The 20,841-nt window shown below is 48.1% G+C and overlaps 1 protein-coding gene across 2 annotated transcripts in view; it reads left to right on the top strand.

The window, feature by feature from the left end:
* The window catches only part of LOC146007165 (aquaporin-8-like), a 29,865-nt gene extending 11,472 nt beyond the window's left edge, over positions 1-18,393 (top strand). The window contains exons 2-6 of one of the 2 annotated variants that reach the window (XM_083145534.1): positions 2,610-2,933; positions 4,445-4,571; positions 8,026-8,237; positions 16,099-16,233; positions 17,836-18,393. In XM_083145534.1, the coding sequence (XP_083001660.1) occupies positions 2,650-2,933; positions 4,445-4,571; positions 8,026-8,237; positions 16,099-16,233; positions 17,836-17,878 (801 nt within the window). In that variant the 5' untranslated portion in view covers positions 2,610-2,649 and the 3' untranslated portion in view covers positions 17,879-18,393. The remainder of the gene's footprint in view (positions 1-2,609; positions 2,934-4,444; positions 4,572-8,025; positions 8,238-16,098; positions 16,234-17,835) is intronic. The other variant, XM_083145536.1, reaches the window with a different exon arrangement.
* Positions 18,394-20,841: the final 2,448 nt, after the last annotated feature.

Genomic DNA, 20,841 nt, shown 5'->3' with positions numbered 1-20,841 from the left:
GCTTCTGCATTTACATGTTACAAGCTGTATTTGAAAAATGACAGTTGGGGGCACATTGATTGGAATATTATCTCTCACAATCTTATCGTTCTCCAAGCTCTAACAACCTCCCCCCAATAAAGTTGTATTATAATAATTAGTGCATTTCCTTGAAATGAGTGGACAGAGATCTGTCCTAGATAAGTAGTCCTGTTTCTTGGGGCTCCTTTGTCAGATAGAACCCAGTGGGCCACTGCTTACAATGTCTCTGTTATACCCCTTTTACACCCGGATCTGACCCGGTATTTGGAACATGGTTCCAAGCCAAGTCAGCTCTGGCATTTGCATAGTTTACACTGCGGTGCCAACCCGCTGTGTAAATGGGGGATTCAGTATTGAATCCCGGCGGTCGGGATCCCGGCGTTCAGAATCCCGACGCCGGAATCCCGACAGCCGAAATGCCGACAAGGGGGGGACGTGTATCGCCCCCCCTTGCGGGCTCGCTGCGCTCGCCACGCAGCGGCTCCGGTGCCTCGCTACGCTCGGCACACTAATTTATTCTCCCTCCAGGGGTGTCGTGGACACCCCAGGAGGGAGAATGTGTCGGCATTTCGGCGGTCGGGATTCCGGCGTCGGGATTCTGATCGCCGTCCCGGGGCCCCGGACTGCCATGCTAGGGGCAAGCCCCGCACCAAGGTAAGCTGCTGGGCTGCCCCCAGCCTCTGTGCACCCCCCTAGCCCCTGTCAGCGAGGTGAATGGATGCTGCAAACATCCATTCACCTCCTCCCTGCCTCCGCTGCTGTCTTCACAGTACAGTGTAAAAGGGGTATAAGTTGCACCACTGTACCATTAAACAATAACTTCTAAATGTTTAGAATAATTGGTACTTGTTTCCTAGCACGGCCACACCGATTTACATCGGGGTGGTCGTGTCGGAAAAATCGGGTCGATCGCATCGCATGCGATTTGGTCGCATGCGATGCGATCGACGCGACCGCCCGATTTTGGACCCGATTTTTTTTTTTTAATGAAATGTAAATCGGGTCCCTGGGACCCGATTTTACATTGGATTCAATGTAAAATATTCCCAACCCCCCCAAATGTCACGGCGTACACCCCACCCCACGATAGACGCCAACCCGCAGCGTGGCGAGCGCAGCGAGCCCGCGAGGGGCGGCGGTGCGCGTCCTCCGACCTTTTCATTACCCTACTATCCACGTCGGCGTGGAGTTGAGAATAGAATAGTGTGGCGAGCGCAGCGAGCCACCGAGCCCGAAGCGTGGCGAGCGCAGCGAGCCCCGCGAGGGGACGCGGATACCTTCACAGGTAAACGCGTCCCTTCGCGGACTTCACAGGTGTCCGCGACGCCACGGACACCTGTGAAGCCCGCGAGGGGACGCGTATAACTGTGAAGGTATCCGCGTCCCCTCGCGGGGCTCGCTGCGCTCGCCACGCTTCGGGCTCGGTGGCTCGCTGCGCTCGCCACACTATTCTATTCTCAACTCCACGCCGACGTGGATAGTAGGGGAATGAAAAGGTCGGAGGACGCGCACCGCCGCCCCTCGCGGGCTCGCTGCGCTCGCCACGCTTCGGATTGGCGTCTATCGTGGGGTGACGACGGGGACATCTAAAATGTGAAATGGGTCATATTGGCCCATTTCACATTTTTCACATTTTTTCAGGATTTCAATGTTAAAAAATCTTTTAACATTGAAGCCTATGTAAAAATCGGGGGCATCGCGTCGGGACCTATGTTAATGGTCCCGACCGACGCGATGCCCCCGATATTTTACCTTTCCCGACACGATTTCAATGTTAAAATATTTTTTAACATTGAAGCCTATGGGGAAATCGCGGGCATCGCGTCGGTCGCGTCGGGACCATTGTTAACGGTCCCGACCGACGCGATGCCCCCGATATTTTGTCCTAGCCGGCCAAATGGACCTGATTTCAAAGGAAATCGGGTCCATCGTATGGATCGTGTACCTTAACTTAAAGGTACACGATCCATACGATTGTGGCCGTGCTAGGAAACAAGTACCGAATAATTTTATCCTAAATTGTAAGGAGTAACGCAATACCTTGTCATTATATAAGTACTTAGTAAAGAGACCTGGGTCACCTCAATCTACCGTCAATGCCCAGGCTCAGCCCGCTCCATCCCATTTTCCTGCTCTGTCCTGCACTGCCGTGATCCCCTGCTGCTTGGTACAGCCCTGTAACCCCTACTTCTTGTAGGAGTTAAGTACACTGGATATAAAATTAATATGTTCTATTATTGTTGCTGTATGTCATTCATATAATGTTTTGGATACCTGTAAAGTGTCTAAAACTGGGAATAAAATCTATTAATCCATACTCACAAATTCTGTAATATTATATAGCAATCTATACTAATGATGACCATACATGTTGCAATTTTGTTAGCTCATTAGGTTCTTCTAAAAGTAATTAGCCACAATTATATTATGTGTATCCACCAAAAAGACAGTTGATCCAGAAATACATCTGATTTTAGTTGCCAGCTGTATTTTGAGATGGGTGAGCAATCCAGTTGCACAATTATTATTGTATCTGGTTTTGTATGTGGCCATCAAATTGTGCCTAACTAGCTTTATTTGCTCATTAGTTTCCGATCACTGTCTCACCAGCTGGAGTAAGGAACTTAGATGGCCAAATCTGATTGTCAACATGACATTACTGAGACAGAACTTCGGATCATGAGCTCAACATCAAGTGAGGCTCTGACAACACTGGATAATGGGAACAACGAACCAAGTATCCTGGAGAAGTATGTGCAGCCATGTGTGGCAGAGCTTTTGGGCTGTATACTGTTCTTCTCCATTGGTTGCCTCTCAGTGTTGGAGAATCCACATGGAGCTGGTCCCTTGCTGCCAGCTGTGGCACATGGACTGGCACTGGCTGTTGTCATCTCTGTCCTTGGCAATATAAGGCAAGTATTGCACTGTACTGTAGCGGGCAGACAGTAGGTCAGATTTTTCCAATACGCAGATTTAGTATAATAACTTTATATGTGTTGACAAGTATGTTTTCACACTCACACCGTCAGGCAACAGTAAGGCTGTTCACAAGGTGATAGAATTGGGGGTGGTAACCAGACGTTTCTTGGGAGAGCCAATTAGTAGGCAAGCCAGAAAAAATGCTGGGAGTGTCCAGGAAAATGCAGGCATGCCTAAGCATTTTAGGGGGGGGGGGGGGGGGAATGCCTGACGTCAGTAACAGGCCGGATATGCCTGTTTTATTAGTAGCGACTGAGAATGTCTCTGGCTTCTCTGAGCCTGTAATGACTTGTGCCCATTGTAAAAATCATATGATGATGAGCCTATGACAAAGGGTTTTGAACATATTCGCACAGCTTGCACATTCATTTATGAATTCGCAAGGTGGGATTTTACTTAGTGGGGCGGCATCTACCTGAACACTGGCTGCTGCGAATTTGTGGCCTTTGATCAGGTCTGAATTACCCCAAAAGCCTCCTTTACTGGCCAAAAACATTAGATCCTACATGCATGCTGAAGAATAACCTTGTTACATGCACATGGGCAGTATAAATGGTGAGTACCTGTACCTGTATGTGTGTTTAACAGCGTTTCAGGGGGTGCTGCATGATTATTAGCTTAGGGCACCTGGAACCTTTAATCAGGCCTTGAGAGTGTCTGTGTCTGGGCGCTATGTGCATAAGCAGCACTACTACTGTGGGCGGTATGTGCGTAAGCGTTGCATCGCCTGTGGGTGCTATGTGAGTAAGTGTCGCTACTCCCGTGGGTGCTATGTACATAAGTGTCAATACTCTTGTGGGTGCCATATGTGTAAGCATTGCTACTCCTGTGGGCTCTATGTGCATAAGCATTGCAACTCTCGTGACTGTTATGCACGTAAGCTGCACTACATTCGTAAGTATTCCTGTGGGCATTGGTTGTGTAATCGGTGCTACTCCTGAGGGCATTGTATACATAAGCGGCACTACTCCAGTGGGTATTATGGGGATGATTCAGGTTGGCTCGCAAAGCACTTTGTGTGCTAATGAACAAAACCATGTGCACTGCAGGGGGGCTGATGTACTGTAACATGTGCAGACAGAGCTTGATTTAGGGGCTCTACCTGGCACAGTGTGTATAAGGGGCTCTACCTGGTGCAGTATGTAAAGGGGCTACACCTTGTATAGTGTGCCTAAGGGGTACTACTTTGCGCAAAGTGTATAAGCGCTCTACCTGGCACAATGTGTACAAGTGACACTGTGTGGTGTAATGTTAATTGGTACTATTATGTTGTCATGCCCCTTCCTCATGAAGCCATGGCCCTGTTTTTTTACATGTGCCTTTGGCATGGGGGGAGGGTCACCAATTCCCTTTCTGGCACCAGGCACCCAAATATCTAGTTACAACACTGGGGAAAGTCATAGCTTTTAGTATTTTATAGTAATCTAGACTTTCTTGTCTCTAGTGGTGGACACTTCAATCCTGCTGTCACCCTGGGCGTGGTTATTTCTGGTGGTCTAACTCCCATTCTGCTCATACCCTACTGGGTGTGCCAATTATCTGGGGGAATGTTGGGAGCTCTATTGGCAAAGGTAGGTACATAGCTGCTGATTTATTTAAAGAAGAAGAGACTTCTCTATGCTGTAATGTTACCATGCAGAGTATTCCTATGTCACCTACAGGGTCAGTTCTAGACCAAGTGGAGCACCCTATACCCACCACTAAGTTACCTGCCACTTTATACCCTACACTGCATTACTGGCCCCTCTATACTCACCACTGCATTAATGCCCATTTTACATCTTCCACTACATTCCCACCCCCCCCCCCCCTATATCGGCCTACACTATACAGGCTGAGTATCCCTTATCCAAAATGCTCGGGACCAGAAGCATTTTGGATGATGGATGTACCACTAAATCTTCTTTTTCTGGCACTACAACACTTACCAATCTGTACCCTACACTAGACCACTAACCCCCATATGTCACTCCAGCTCCCTATGTGTCAGTCCACTCTGTCCTGTGTCGTGCCAGCTGTCCCTTCTGTCATTCCAGCTCCACATTGGTCAATTCAGCTCTCCCTTGTGTTATTCTAGCTCCCCATGTACTGTATTACTTCAGGCCCAGTCTTGCCCAGTCAGCATTTCCATATTGCACATAAGCACCAGTGTGTGCCTGGAGAGGAGGAACAGGGACTGGCAAGCATAAGTTGAGTAAAGCAATGGCATATTCATGTTACTATAATACACATCTCTGGAGATGCCACATAAAAACATTTGGACCCAGAGGCATCACTGACTATAGTAACACAAGGAGTGGCTCTCCAGAGTCCATCCATGCACCATAGGCACACAAGTTGATAAGTGGGTATATTTTGTGTGGGAATGGGTGTGGCATTATGGGAGAGACATGGCTTAGATCCTGACCCCCCTTCTTCTCACATCGAGGAGTCCGAGAGATGTGAGCTGCCCCATAGAGACTGCTGTGGTTGCAATGCCAGAACCTATACAATGACAGGGGCTGGGTGCTGCATGTACACTGGACCCAGGTGCTGCATGGACACTGGAACTGGGTGCTGCATGCACACTGCAGCACCCATCTCCTGTCACTAAGCAGGAGCCAGCATTTTGGTGTCACACTTCGGCAGGTGACACCTGGGTGCGGCTCAAACCCCCCTTGATGCCACTGTTTGGACCCATTTCCAGATATTTTGCAGAATAGGAGTTTAAAAGTCACCAGGGATGGATTATAAATGACAGTCAAATGATGCATTGTATATACCAGAGTTTCCCAAATATGGTGCTCAAGGCACCCCAATGGTCCAGGTTTTAATTACAGTACAGGTTGAGTATCCCTTATCCAAATATCTGTTATCCAAATTATTCCGAAAACAATACATTCCAGAAAGTGATTTTGAAAAAAATTTTTTGCTAAAAACCTACTGGGTACATCTGTAACAGCACTACTGAGGGCATGATATGTAACTGGCACTAAATATGTGCAAGACAATGATTGCGTGGCATTCAATATAAAAATATTCTGACATACGGAATAATCCATTATCCAAAATTCTTCTGGTCCCGAGCATTTTGGATAAGGGATACTCAACCTGTATGTTCATGTTTAGCCACAGGTGAATTAATTAGTAGGTCAGTCAAAATAATTAAACATCTGTGATGAGCCATGGATAAAGCTAAAACATGAAACATTGGGGTGCCTTGAGGACCACGTTTGGGAACCTCTGGTATATACTGTAATCTGATGTCAATGACCATCAGTCTGCAATTCACAGCAAACCCACTGCTTAGTCAAAAAGCAAAAATATATTTGTTGGAATAATGTGTTCCTTCATTAATTAGTATGTTAAACTATCAAGAGGGATCATTCTTTTTTCCAAAAGCACTAGATATAAAAAATATCCGAAATAAAATTATATTCTGTTCTTACAAGTGATCAATTAGTGATGAACACTGTCAGTCACTAGATCAGTTAATGTGTTGTATATAGCTGTGTACACACGGGGGCGATAGGGGCTGAAATTGCTCTAAATATGGTCGCTGGCGACCATATTGCCAGTGATGGGAGTGTGCCCCGGGGATAAATCGCCGGGTGCGCGCTCCCGTTTTCAGCCCCGTTCTAATCGCTGGTCGCAGGAGCAGCTGATTATCTCTGCGGCACCGCCGGCAGAGGTTCCCTTTCTCTGGTACCATCTCTGGTTGCTGATGAAAAGGAGAAACTGAGCAATATATCTCACCCGTGTGTACGCACCTTTTGTGATATACACTTAAACTGACATAAAGGGTGACATTTAATGGGATGAGATTTTTAGTAAGGTTCTGAAAGAGCACATTATCACATTTTCTGAAATCTGGATATTTTTTTTTTAAATGTACTAGTTAGTGGGATGCAAATTTGTGGGGGACGCCACGCCATTTAGAATTTTTTAACTTTTACACATTTTTTTGGACAGAACCATGCACATATCGCACTGATCTGTGCATAGTTCTGTCAAACTCATCTGTCAGAACCTGGTCTGTTTCGGACGGGTTTTGACTAAAAATCGCAAAAGTCGGGATATCTCATCCCATTAAATATCACCCATGATATCTCATTTAATGTATGCTCCGCTTATCTGCATCTGCTATTGGAATAATATAACAAACAGTGCACCAGATACAAGATCAACTGATGAGAGGGAGAAAATGCAAGTCCACATGTTACCACCTGATGGCAATACAGAGCTCTTTCATTCAAAATGTACTGTACATTTTAAAGCTGTACTAAATTTGAACTGCATAAACTAAGGTAGGGCCCTGCTAGCAAGCTGACAATCTTTCTTTCTAGCAGTTCTCTATTGCATCCTAGAAAATGATAGTCAAAATCTGATTGGTTGCTATGTGCAACATCACCGAATTTTTAGAAGCTTTAGTAAATTTACCCATTAGAATTGACCTTTGGTGGCTCTGCCATTAATGGTAGATGGTTTTAAACCTTTGGCTAGAAAGTGTATGTACATAGTACCCATAATGGGGGTTCCATCACCGATGTTTACCATCCATGCCTACCATTGTTGGTGAAACTAGTCACTATAGCCATCAGACCATCGATGGTTGGTAACCAACTCTATCTACAGTATGCTTTCTATCTTCAAACGTCAAAAGGGAGCACTGAACAGGAGAACCAATCACAAGCTGCAATTTCATACCCCCCCCCCCCCCCCCATTTTCCACTGGGATTGAACAGGGAAAGGAGAAATAGACACAGAGACACCACTGGAACTAGGGGTTGGTTGGGCACACTGGTACATTATTTTACTAGGTTGTAGTTCAGCTTTAACAAAATACTTTGTAGATTATACTAGCACATAAAATGTGTATACCACACATATATTATACCAATGTCATTAATAAAAAGAAAATGCTCTGTTTGGTCCTCTTATAGCTCACATAATTACCTTTTAGCTTTCATCTCATGTTCAGGCATGAGTAATAGATAATTTTCTTGCTAACAATTCCTGTGAACATTTATCATATGCTTCTTCAAGGGATTGGCAGATGATCTGTCTTTTGTGAATCGCAGCGGAGCAGCCTGCATGGTGGACAGTGAAACGCCACTAGCCAAAGCAGTCGGAGTAGAAATAGTCTTCAGTTTCTTTTTGGTTTTCACTGTAGTGATGGGAGCAGTGGATGAGAGAAGCAGGACCTCCCTGGCTCCATACTCTATTGGTTTTACTGTTCTGACTGGAATTATAGCAGGGTAAGAATCTCAATAACCTTAACCCCCTAATAATAAAGTTAATTGATATTATGTCCTATACAGTACGTTGAACAATAACACATTAAGGCAAAATCAGTCACAAGGTCCCCTAATAATCTTTGCTCTTGTTTGTTAGTACTTCATAAGGGTGCAAGCAGAAATTAGCACTGTTTTAATTACCATAGTTGTCAACATTGGGCACAGAAAAGAAATATAATGAAACATGGCTACTGTGGAGACTTCTAAGTTAAGATTATGGGCCAGATGTACTAAGCTTTAATAGTGATAAAATAGAGTGTGATAAACCACCAGCCAATCAGCTCCTACCTGCCATGTCACAGACTATGATAAAAAAAATGTCAGGCAGGAGCTGATTGGTTGGTTGTTTATCACTCTCCATTTTATCATTTTTGCAGCTAAGTGCATCTGTCTCTCAGTCCTAATGTGTAAAATCAAAGACCTTTCTGCTATATTGCTTCTATTTGTAAAGTTTTATACCTTTTAGCTATGTATAATGAATGACCTGTGTATGTGCATGTGTGAGAAAGAGATGTAATTTCACTCTCTGCCAGCAGATGGAAGTGTTTTGGAAACTCATGGACACTAGACAAGTATATAGATGATTTAAAAGGTGTGGCTACCTCATATTTGCATACTCCCCCCTCCCCCATGCTAAATGCATACCTCCCAACACTAGGAGATGTCAATCCTGAAAATAAGATCAGGGCATTAGCTGCAGGTGGCTGAGCAATGGACCGAGGCAGCAGAGACTCACTGCACAACCCCTAGTTGACGTCATTTCTGGGGCGTGCCTAGCACTTCCCAAGTAGCTGAACAAACCTGGCTCACCCTCCCAATCTGTTAGATGCTGTGCACATGCACAATAACAATATTCAATGATCATCAACTGCTTTGCAGAGCAGAACAGCAGTTATCACAGGCACCCCCAACTGCGCCCCCCCCCCCTCCATATCCGTGGAGTGGGACATCAGTACAGTGTTGAAATGGCGGGAATGTTTCTCTGGATTCAGGACAGTTGGGGGCTATGACAGTATCAAGTACAACTGGTGCATTGGAGGTGGTGTTGTACAATCATTGCTTGTGTAGACACCCAAAAGGCGTTACCTAATGGATGCAGTAGGGCCGTGCTTCCCCGCTCTCCGGCTCACAGTCGGGAGTCTTCTCAGGATGCAAGAATGGACACAGAATACTCAACTATCGGGTTAGGTTGACCTTTTATTTTCAAAGCGGTCACTGCGGACATCAACCTCTTTCAGTTAATACTTCACGATACTTTCACAACAAGTGGACAGCGTGCAACAGTGTATAAATGTTCTACTACACGACTAGACAATACACAGAAAGAAATGTTTTACTATACTATGACACAATACACCTAGGGAAATGTTTTACCATACTACTCAACAATACTCCCTACGATTTAACCTGAATACCTGGGTGCACCCTCTGTTACCTTAGACCGGTCAGTCCTCTACAGGAGCCTATGCATAGGACTTAATTGTGTCCATGGGTCTCTGTACTTTTATCCTTTAGCCACTGGATGGCAATGTTACTCCAGCAAAGTGAAATGGCCAATTACAGGCAACTTAACTTCTAAGGTCCATATCACAAGACAAGTCTTGCCGAAGGGGTAAGGAGGCCTCCGGGCCCTTATAGTGGCTACGTTTCCTTACCGGCGAACATAGAGGGGTGGGACTGTAGGCCCCATAAATATTCCCTCCTACAGGTAGCGGCAGTTCCTCCAATCTCAGGGTTCTATCACTGTCCCCTGGTCTGTGCAAGTGGGGAGGGCTATTGGGAGTATAAGCAGTCTACTCTGGATATCGACCCCTAGTCCCTTAATGCAGCAAACGTCTATAGGGCTGGTGGTCAGGGCACCCGACAGAGCTTGGGGGTAGTGGGCGGGTGAGTTAGTGTACAAGGCTGTTACTAACAGGGTGCAATGTGCAGGAGGATTAGCTCCCAGGTTGCCCCAAGGGGCAAACTCACAGTTAGGGTGTCTGCCTCTCTGGACATCCCAAGATGGCGGCCATCAATTCTTCTCTGGCTTTCTCCCAGACAGGGGACCTCTGGGGTCGCTGTTTTCTTCCTGGGAGGTTCACTTCTCCCAGCCAGGGGATCTCTCTTAGCCCCGGCTGGCTAGTGGCGTGCTCCCGTCCTGGCTGCCCGGAACCCCTCCGCGTGCTCAGGTCAGCTGGGGTCACTGCTGCGCCCGGCGGCACATGCGGCCAGTGGGAGTCTGCTGCTGCGGGTCTCCTTCCCTCACCCTGCGGCTGTGGGGTCAGCGGGGGGTCACGCGCTTCTGCGCGCCGTCTCTCGCTCCCGGAGCGTGTCTGGGGGGTCAGCGGGGGTCACCGCCTTCAGCCGCTCCGTCTCTCCGGCTGTTGCCCGTCGCGCTCCCTCCTCTCTCCTCCAAGGGTTGGCGGGGGTCACCTCCTGACGCCGCCCGCTTCTCTCGGTGCCACTCGGCTCTCCTCTTCCCTCTAGAAGCGCCCACCAGCGCCCCTCCCCTCTTTCTGGTCCACCGCTTCCTCTGTCCCCCTCCAATCGGGACCCTTATGGTCCTGTCAGTCGGGCGGGGCTAGGGTTAACCCCTTGCCTGCTAGGGGCTTACATCCATCCCTACTTTTTTGTGGTCGTGTCCTCACGCCACACTATCGGAAGCATAAGTCCGAACCGTTCAAGGTCCTGAATAAGTAAAGCTTCTTTCACAGTCCAAAGCTTCTTTCACAGTCCAAATATCTTCGGTTCACCGAGCAAGTTGCCACTAGTTACAACCGTATCATTGTAAACAAACAATCTACATATACACATATTTTGCATAGCATTAGGACGGCATTACACATAATAGTAGGGCACATTTATATACAAGGTTGATAGTTCCCTAGGGCTTTGGAATTAACTATTGGGACCATGCTGGTAGTGTACCCACAACACAGTTGGATCTCGTCTGGTTTTCCGCTTCCGTGGACCTCGACCCCTGCCCTCGGTTTCTTGGTGACCATGTAGGGCTCGGCCTCCCAGGTATGGCGGACTCTACGCCGTTGACGTCTGTTAACCATGGGGGTGCGGTAATTCCGCTCCTCTTCAGCGACCGACTTCTGTCCTCTACTGGCGGGGACGAGGTTCACTTCTGAGAATGAATGCCACGAGACTGGCCTGAGGGGAATCGACGCCGCCATCTGCCCACTTTGACACCGATGGGCACGCCTGCGGAAAGGACGCCCGTCAAGGTCCGGCCGGTTTCTTCTCGCTGGCAGCCCACCTGGACCAGTCACGTCCACCGCTTTGGCACCCTTTTCCTCCTCTACCACGTCGAACTCCACCGTCTCGCCTTCTCTGAGGCTGTGCAGAAGTCTCCGCGAGTGGCTCTTCCTTAGGGCTGTCCGGTGGACAAAAACATCATCCCTCGTGTCGTTCCGGTTGATGAAGCCATATCCCCTTCGAACGTTAAACCACTTGACCGTCCCTTGGATACGCGGGGTCAGCACTCTCTCGCCCACTTGGCTCCCCTGGACGCAGATTATATACTGTTGGGTGATTTCCCCTGCCTGGTTTTGGTTACTTGGTTCCTGCTTTAACGCTGCAATCAGCTCCTCAGGGCAATGTCTTAATATGTTCATGCCCAGGATGATGGGGGCGACTCTTCCTTCCCCACAGGTGATCACCAAATACCCCTGCCTGGGTAAACGTGTTCGTCCAATCTGCAAATCGGCTTCCCAGTACCCGTTGCAGGTGACCTCGCGGCCATTGGCAGCGACCACCGTCACTTGCGTGGGGGGCTGTCTAAGCGGGACTTCTTTTCCCCAATGCTTTTGGAGAGTGGGTAACTGGATCATGGAGACCTGTGACCCGGTATCGATCGTGGCCACTGTCTCTATTCCGTTGATCACCACTGGGATCCTCGGGCATTGTCCTACATATTGGGCCCACCATTCTTCCGGGTCTGAGTCTACTCCCGGTGTTCTCCCCGAGGTTCGGCCCTCTCCCTCGGGGCATTGGAGTTTAAATGGTCAGACGCGGGGCAGCTTCTCTCGACGTGCCCGGCCTCCTGACAGTGTCGACAGATGGGCCGGCCTTGATGGTCGAATTGGTCTGATGCTCGCCTCCCATATTCCCGGGGTGGGTCCCATTGCCTCCAGTTTGACGGCTGCCTTTCGGCCCTCCATCTGGCTTCTTCGTTGCCCAATGTAGTTTGTCGCGCCAGCTGGCGTATGTCCCGTTGCATAGCTGCCATCCCGAGGGCCAGGTCTTCTACCTGACGTTGGAGGGCCTGATCTGAGTTGTCCGCTGGTGGTTGGCCACCCTGATTGGGCCGATCCTTTGGCCGTGCGACTTGTTCGGAGCTCGTAGCTATGGGACCTCGAGCCCCCGTCATCTCCGGGTATTCTATTTCGGGGTTGGTGTGATTCCCAATGGTTCGGATGGCAGTATTCTTGAAGTCGGCAAAGGGCTTCCCCGGCATCTGCATCTTTAGGATCCGCAGCTGGGTTTTAATGTTAGGGTCTGCCGCTCCCTCTACGAACTGGAGAGTGAGTGCCTCGTCGCCGTTATGCACCTCATCCTTGTCAGCCGCTTGGATGAGCTTCAGGGTCTTCTGTAAGCTTAGGGCGAAATCACGGAGGGTTTCGCCAGGTAATTGTTTTCGACCATAGAGCTGCATCTTCAACTCCGGGAGGGTGGTGGTCTCGAAGATCGTGGCCAGCCGAGTCAAGATCTGATCGGTGTCCTTCTTCTGGCCGTCGTCCCACGATTCAACCTCGCTGAGGGCAGAGCCCGTGAGTTGACCAATTAAGATCTGTACCCTCTGCTCTTCGCTCGGGGCGTAGAGCTGGGCCATGGACTTCATCTGGTATTTGAATGCCGTGAACGTCGCGCCCTTGTTGGAGTCCCCACTGTAGGTCAGCATCCATGGGGCCCCGAAGTAGTAGGGTAGTGTGACGGGAGCATGAGGAGCTGCTGCTGGAGCAGGCACTGCCACTGGCGGGGCAGCCTGTTGGTCGCCGTTGGGGGGCACACCGGGTGGTTGCCCACCCCCGGCCTGTGGTGCGTCCATTCTGGGATTAGATTATACTCCGCGTCGACTATATCCTGTTCGTGACGCCACTGAATTGTAGACACCCAAAAGGCGTTACCTAATGGATGCAGTAGGGCCGTGCTTCCCCGCTCTCCGGCTCACAGTCGGGAGTCTTCTCAGGATGCAAGAATGGACACAGAATACTCAACTATCGGGTTAGGTTGACCTTTTATTTTCAAAGCGGTCACTGCGGACATCAACCTCTTTCAGTTAATACTTCACGATACTTTCACAACAAGTGGACAGCGTGCAACAGTGTATAAATGTTCTACTACACGACTAGACAATACACAGAAAGAAATGTTTTACTATACTATGACACAATACACCTAGGGAAATGTTTTACCATACTACTCAACAATACTCCCTACGATTTAACCTGAATACCTGGGTGCACCCTCTGTTACCTTAGACCGGTCAGTCCTCTACAGGAGCCTATGCATAGGACTTAATTGTGTCCATGGGTCTCTGTACTTTTATCCTTTAGCCACTGGATGGCAATGTTACTCCAGCAAAGTGAAATGGCCAATTACAGGCAACTTAACTTCTAAGGTCCATATCACAAGACAAGTCTTGCCGAAGGGGTAAGGAGGCCTCCGGGCCCTTATAGTGGCTACGTTTCCTTACCGGCGAACATAGAGGGGTGGGACTGTAGGCCCCATAAATATTCCCTCCTACAGGTAGCGGCAGTTCCTCCAATCTCAGGGTTCTATCACTGTCCCCTGGTCTGTGCAAGTGGGGAGGGCTATTGGGAGTATAAGCAGTCTACTCTGGATATCGACCCCTAGTCCCTTAATGCAGCAAACGTCTATAGGGCTGGTGGTCAGGGCACCCGACAGAGCGTGGGGGTAGTGGGCGGGTGAGTTAGTGTACAAGGCTGTTACTAACAGGGTGCAATGTGCAGGAGGATTAGCTCCCAGGTTGCCCCAAGGGGCAAACTCACAGTTGGGGTGTCTGCCTCTCTGGACATCCCAAGATGGCGGCCATCAATTCTTCTCTGGCTTTCTCCCAGACAGGGGACCTCTGGGGTCGCTGTTTTCTTCCTGGGAGGTTCACTTCTCCCAGCCAGGGGATCTCTCTTAGCCCCGGCTGGCTAGTGGCGTGCTCCCGTCCTGGCTGCCCGGAACCCCTCCGCGTGCTCAGGTCAGCTGGGGTCACTGCTGCGCCCGGCGGCACATGCGGCCAGTGGGAGTCTGCTGCTGCGGGTCTCCTTCCCTCACCCTGCGGCTGTGGGGTCAGCGGGGGGTCACGCGCTTCTGCGCGCCGTCTCTCGCTCCCGGAGCGTGTCTGGGGGGTCAGCGGGGGTCACCGCCTTCAGCCGCTCCGTCTCTCCGGCTGTTGCCCGTCGCGCTCCCTCCTCTCTCCTCCAAGGGTTGGCGGGGGTCACCTCCTGACGCCGCCCGCTTCTCTCGGTGCCACTCGGCTCTCCTCTTCCCTCTAGAAGCGCCCACCAGCGCCCCTCCCCTCTTTCTGGTCCACCGCTTCCTCTGTCCCCCTCCAATCGGGACCCTTATGGTCCTGTCAGTCGGGCGGGGCTAGGGTTAACCCCTTGCCTGCTAGGGGCTTACACTTGTAAAGTGTTCTTTAAGTAGTATATAACTATATCTGTGAAATGCATATCAAAGCTTATATAACTAAGGGTCTGAATTATGCTTGTAAGTATAGCGAAAAAGCAAGTAACTTTGTGCTTGGAACAAACCATGTGGTTATGCAAGGTGAGCAAATGTTTTTTTTATGTACAGGGTAAATACTGGCTGTAACATTTGCCCCACCTTTAGTGCAACAATCCCAGCTGCTGCTTTTTTGCTTTACTTTTAAACCTGAATCAGGCTTTAAGTTCCATTAATTTGCACACATACAGCCAGGTTGCCTGGAGGCAAGATATATATTGGTGCCCCCCCACCTCCCCCCCCCCCCCACACACACCTTATATAAGTATATGTATTCATGTGTGTGTGTGTGCGTGTGTGTTTATGTGTGTATGTATGTATGTATGTATGTTACAATATGTATTTTATGTTTGAAATATAAAAAAGTGTAATGTCTATGGTCCTGCTAGTAGGGGAAGTCAGCCACAGAAGTGATATCGAGGGCTTTCAATTAACTGATTCAAACTTGCAGCGGAGGAGAGGTGGCCCCTTGGGAACAGGAGCCCGGCGGCAGATGACTCCATTGTCTCCTAGAGTTTTGCCTCTGCATACAGCACCACTACTACAAATACTATTAAATATTGCATGGGTATGAAGTCAGCTATGTAAAAACAGTTGACCCTTGTCTGCTATATAAACTTCACATATGACTCTTGTACATACAAGCGTCTCTCATCTTTATACACAGTTACATGGCATATAACTGCAATTCTCTCTTATTCATAATGAAAAGCAAAGTAAATATTATAAAACTGTAGCAGCAAAGCACAATCGGAATAAGGCAGTCCACTTACTGCTCTCTACCAGACTGTCCTGCAGACTGGGTTTGGGTTTCTAGACTACAGTACTGGGAAGTTTGTATAAGGTATTATAGTAAAACACTTAAAATGCCGACCAGTTGTTGGGGTTTCTGGATGATTGGTGGAGCTGGCAAATTGTGATCTTATGTTTTAACTAAAAATGCTGGCATCAATGCTACATATTCCCAAATATACAGTATATTATCTTTCTTATATTATTCAGGTCAGGTTTCCTACATTCGAGATCCTTCTAGGTTATCAGATGAGCCAGTTTCTGTCTTTCTGGGGTCTCACAGTGTTGTCCTTTCTTGCAGAGGTTCCATATCAGGGTCCTGTTTGAATCCAGCTCGGGCTCTGGGCCCAGCAGTGGTAGCCAATTATTGGGACTACCACTGGGTGTACTGGGTGGGACCTGTCTCTGGGGCAATCTTAGTGTCTCTTATATACAGGTAAGGTACAAGCCTAACATTTTTCAATACAGTCAAGGAAGTAATGTTTATTTCCACTTGTGTTTTTGTTCACTAATGCGATCTATGGGTCACTGACATTCAATGGGAAATTGGGTGATTTTCATTATAACTGTCAATTTCCTTCTGTGATTTTTGATATTTATCATAGAGGAGAGGCCCTTACCAATAGCAGGGGGTGCTCAGCATAGGGCCCATTCAGCAAAGAGATTGCCCCCTGCCTGTGCAGCCTAGTTGTGAACACAGGAGCAGGGCAGCCATGTTTTGGGTCTCAGCACCTGCGTGCAATGGAATGCACCCACTGCAAACCGCCCTGCAACCGGTCCGGAAACGCCTCTGTTGTCCACACCCACCCAATGCCACATCACCGTCCCATCACCACCCCCTGCCAGCACTTACACTGAAGTTGCAACTTCCAGAATGTGTGCTGCAGTGTTCTGCTGTGTGTGTGCATGTGCAGATTAGCGGAAATCATCAGCGAACCAAGCTTAATCAGGACCTTGGATCACTGTTCTCGTATAGTTTGTGGGGATCACTTTTGACTATTGAGACCTTGCCCCTTCTCTGCAGGCCAAACCCCTTTGCAATGAACATTCTGATTGGGCCACACCAGCTGGCTATTAAGGTATGGACCCCAATACTGCTTCGGACAGTTTGCGCAACCCCATGGGTTATGCAGTCGGCTGATGATATAGCAACCTAGGATGCAGCATGGATTACTAACGAAAGCTATTACTTGCATACACCACCAAGCAACGCCCTCATTCCACACAAATGCCGCAATTTGCAGGTCTGCTGAGAGGGGGTGGTGTTAAAATAATGGGAAAGTACACTATTTTAGCCCCACCCAGCCCCAGCCCCATTGTTTCAGCAATGAAATAGGGTGAATGGGCTCCTGGGAGAGTGCCGGAGACTTGCACACCTTCCCATGGGTCTGGGAGGAGGAGTTTGCGCATACCCCGGGGGCAGTGGCGTAGCTATAGCTCCGCAGCCCCAGTGGTGGTGGGGAGGCGCAGAGAACATGTGGGCGCCGGGGGTCTGTGGGGCTATAGTTACCCGCTGCTGTCTTGCCTGCCTTCATGGTCCTGTCTCTCCATCTCCCGGCACCGGCTCCTGCTGCTATAATGAAAACTGACTCTTAGAAAATGGCTGCCCCCATACCGCAGACAGTTTTCTGTCTGCAGTATGGGGGCAGCCATTTTCTAAGAGCCCGTTTTCATTATAGCAGCAGGAGCCGGCGACGGGACCGTGACTGCAGATTCGGCCGGGCAGGTACGAGCATGGGGGAGTGTGCCGAGGGGAGGGCAAGGGGGGGGTGCCGAAAATTTTGCAGCGGGGGGGGGGTGCGCATAATAGGTAGTTACGCCACTGCCCGGGGGGTTTGCGTATGTGCATGAGCGACTATGTGCATGCGCAGTCCCCCACTATCGGGACTTGGGCCGAATTTGGACCTTTGTGAACAGGTCTGAACCGGCTCCTAAGTTCAGTCCACAAGCTGACTGCTTCCACTGTGTTTATGCAACTGGTCTCATTTACAGTAATTCACCAATAATGTTATTTATGGCATCTTGTTTTGTATTGTAGGTTTGTACTGGCAGCGAGGACCCATCGATTATTCCTGAAATAATGAATGAAGTAAAGTTATGTAATCAGGCTAAACCTGAAATTAACACTAAGCCCATATAGGTGCTGAACATGGTCTGTGGATACTGAATAAATTACATAGATTCATTCTGCTCTGAAATGACAACAGAAATATATATTACATTGCCAGGAAGTCAATAATCGAATTTCCCACAGTTTTTATTTGTTTTATTAATATTATTATTATTGGTAATATTATTGTAATCTTGGTACCAACAAGTACCTAAATGCACATGGAGCGGAAAGGTGTGATAAACACAAAGAGGGCTGTCTCACCATTTTACTGATGTCGTAATATAGTCCATTTGCCAAAGTCACATTCTCTCTTCCACCATTTTTCCTAGCGGTCCTGCAGGGGTTGACTTGGAAAACTCCCATCTCACTTTCAGCATAACTCTCTAACTTTTGGGATCTCGCTGGGTCCCTAGGCCAGACCTCAACCCCCTGTAAAAGTCAAGTATTAAAACTGAATGACGTACAATAAAATACATTACTATATATATTAATTTCATTATGTGTAATTTCTCACTTGTATTAAATCTGCATGACTGTATATTGATATTTTAAGCATGTGGTAATGCGCATATTTCCAGCATATTTAAATGAAATATTACTGTATAGATAAAATGTTTTTAAATCCATTTTATTAGAAATTCAGCCATGTAATGTTTATACTGTATCTGTCCCAGAAACTCATTCCTCCCCTCCGATACTGAAAGACAAAGGAAATATAGCATGGAATACAGTTCATTGGGACCCTCAGGTTCCGTCAAGGGGGGATGCTCTAACATCCACGACCCCTTACCGCCCCCTTTTGCCGGCTACTGCATTCATAATTATCGCATATGCTGTAACATATGTGATAATTATGGCAAAGGACAGTTCTTGCGTTAAGAGCTGTCCTTTGCGGTGAGTCAGCGGGTCTCACCGCAGCTCTGTGCTGCCCGGACACAGGTGAGGGGGCGATGCGGGGTGGCGGTGGGTCGGTGCGGGGCGGCGGGGGGTTGCATTAGAAGCCCATAGGCTTCTATGGGGCATCGATGCCCCCGCCTCGGTAACCCAGCGGGGGATGCTGAGTGCATCCCAAAATGCGGTAAAAACCCTGATAACAGGGTTTTTACTGCATTTTTAGCTTAGAGAATCTCCCGCCAAGTCACTAATCTGCATTGGGATAACGATATACTGCATACACACTGACTGATTATTGGTAATTGCGTACATATAGTCGTTGAAATCACTGTCCGAATGAAAATGGTGCAGATCGCCAGAACTTATATAGGTTCCGGGTAACGCAAGAATCCAACAGCAGGATGATGATTTTTGGCCTCATTCTGGGGGCGGGATGTTCTAACATCCGCAGCCCTGTTCGCCCCCCCTTCGCCGGGTCATTAACGCAAGGGACAGCTCTTGCGATAAGAGCTGTCCCTTGCGATGCAGCGCCGGTGCTGGACTTCCGGGTCTGTGACACGGGAGTCCATCTGTGCATGTGCAGAGCACGGAGCCGGCCGCAGGGCATGCTAGGAGGGATCCGTGAAGGATCCCTCACACATCGCTACGGTAAGAAGCCCATAGGCTTCTGCAGGGAATCGTGAGCTTTTTGAGGGGGCACAGAGCATAGAGAAATGTGGTAAAAACCCTGATAACAGGGTTTTTACTGCATTTCTGTTTTAGAGACTCTCCCCCTGGATCTGAAAAATGTTGAGAAGGAGAGAGCCTGCATCGGATCAGGTAAGTTTAGGGGTTCGGTTCTCTAGGAACCAAGCCCCCTCATCTCTAGGCCAAATTACAAAAGTTAATGGGGGGATTTAAAGGTAGCATCAAAGGTAATTGTGTTTACAAAAGTATGATTGTAGTACAGTTTTTGATATACTGTATGCCAAACCTGGCTGCTGCAATGACCAGTGGCGCCGCTGATGGCTGCCTAGGTGTTGTGCAGCTCAGTGGGTATGTGCTCCTTGCGTCTATATCCCCCAATGTACTTCTATCTAGCATATATGTGTTTGTACATCTGTCACTGTTTAACTATACCTACTTGCTGTTGCACAGCAATCCAACTCAAATTCCAAGTATACACAAGTATACATGGCCAATAAAGTTGATTTTGATTATACCCCGTTCTCACTGCAGGCAAATTCCCGGGTCTAGCATGTCAACCTGGAAATTTGCCTTCTTAACATGTTTTTTTTTTGCAGTGTGAACGGGTCGCATACCCAGATCTCATACTTGGGTAAAATCCTTTTTTTACCCGTGTTTGAGATCCGGGTATGCAGACACGGGTTGACCCATTCTCAGTGCATAAAAACCTGTGTTAAAAGGCAAATTACCGGGTAGAACTTCTTCACCCGGGAATTTGCCCTGCAGTGAGAAAGGGGGTCAGTCTTTGCAGTCCCCAGCATTTTAATGCAGGGTAAAAGCCATGTATTTCTCACTCGCAGGGAGCAGAACAATAGAGTCAATTACCGCATCTTAAATGGAGGCATTTAAAAGTATGAACTAAAAAATTGGATCAAAACACTGCACCCCAATTTGTAGCATCTGAAAAGCTTAAAGGGTCGCAACAAAGAGAAACGAAAGTATCAGATTTCAGGACTGTAATATTGTAGTAATAAAATGTAAATAGCACAATAGCAAATTTTGGCAGGTGATTGAGCCTCACACACTTATTGAAAATGATAATTAGTGACTTCGCAGCACTGTTTGTGTCAGATGCACAGTTTTACTGATGAGAAGCTGGGGACTTGTGCGTATAGGTTGTAACCTTCCTGCCCATGTTTATTATTTATTACCAGTTATTTATATGGCGCGCACATATTTTGTAGCACTTTACAGAGAATATTTGAACATTCACATCAGTCCCTGTGGAGCTTACAATCTATATTCCCTACCACATGTACATGCACGCACATTCATTCCAGGGTTAATTTTTGTTGGGAGCCAATTAACCTA

Source organism: Crinia signifera, chromosome 6 (genome assembly GCF_055691185.1).
Source record: "Crinia signifera chromosome 6, ASM5569118v1, whole genome shotgun sequence".
Taxonomy (NCBI): domain Eukaryota; kingdom Metazoa; phylum Chordata; class Amphibia; order Anura; family Myobatrachidae; genus Crinia; species Crinia signifera.
Note: the sequence above shows the minus strand (reverse complement) of the source record. Positions and strands in the feature narration are given on the sequence as shown.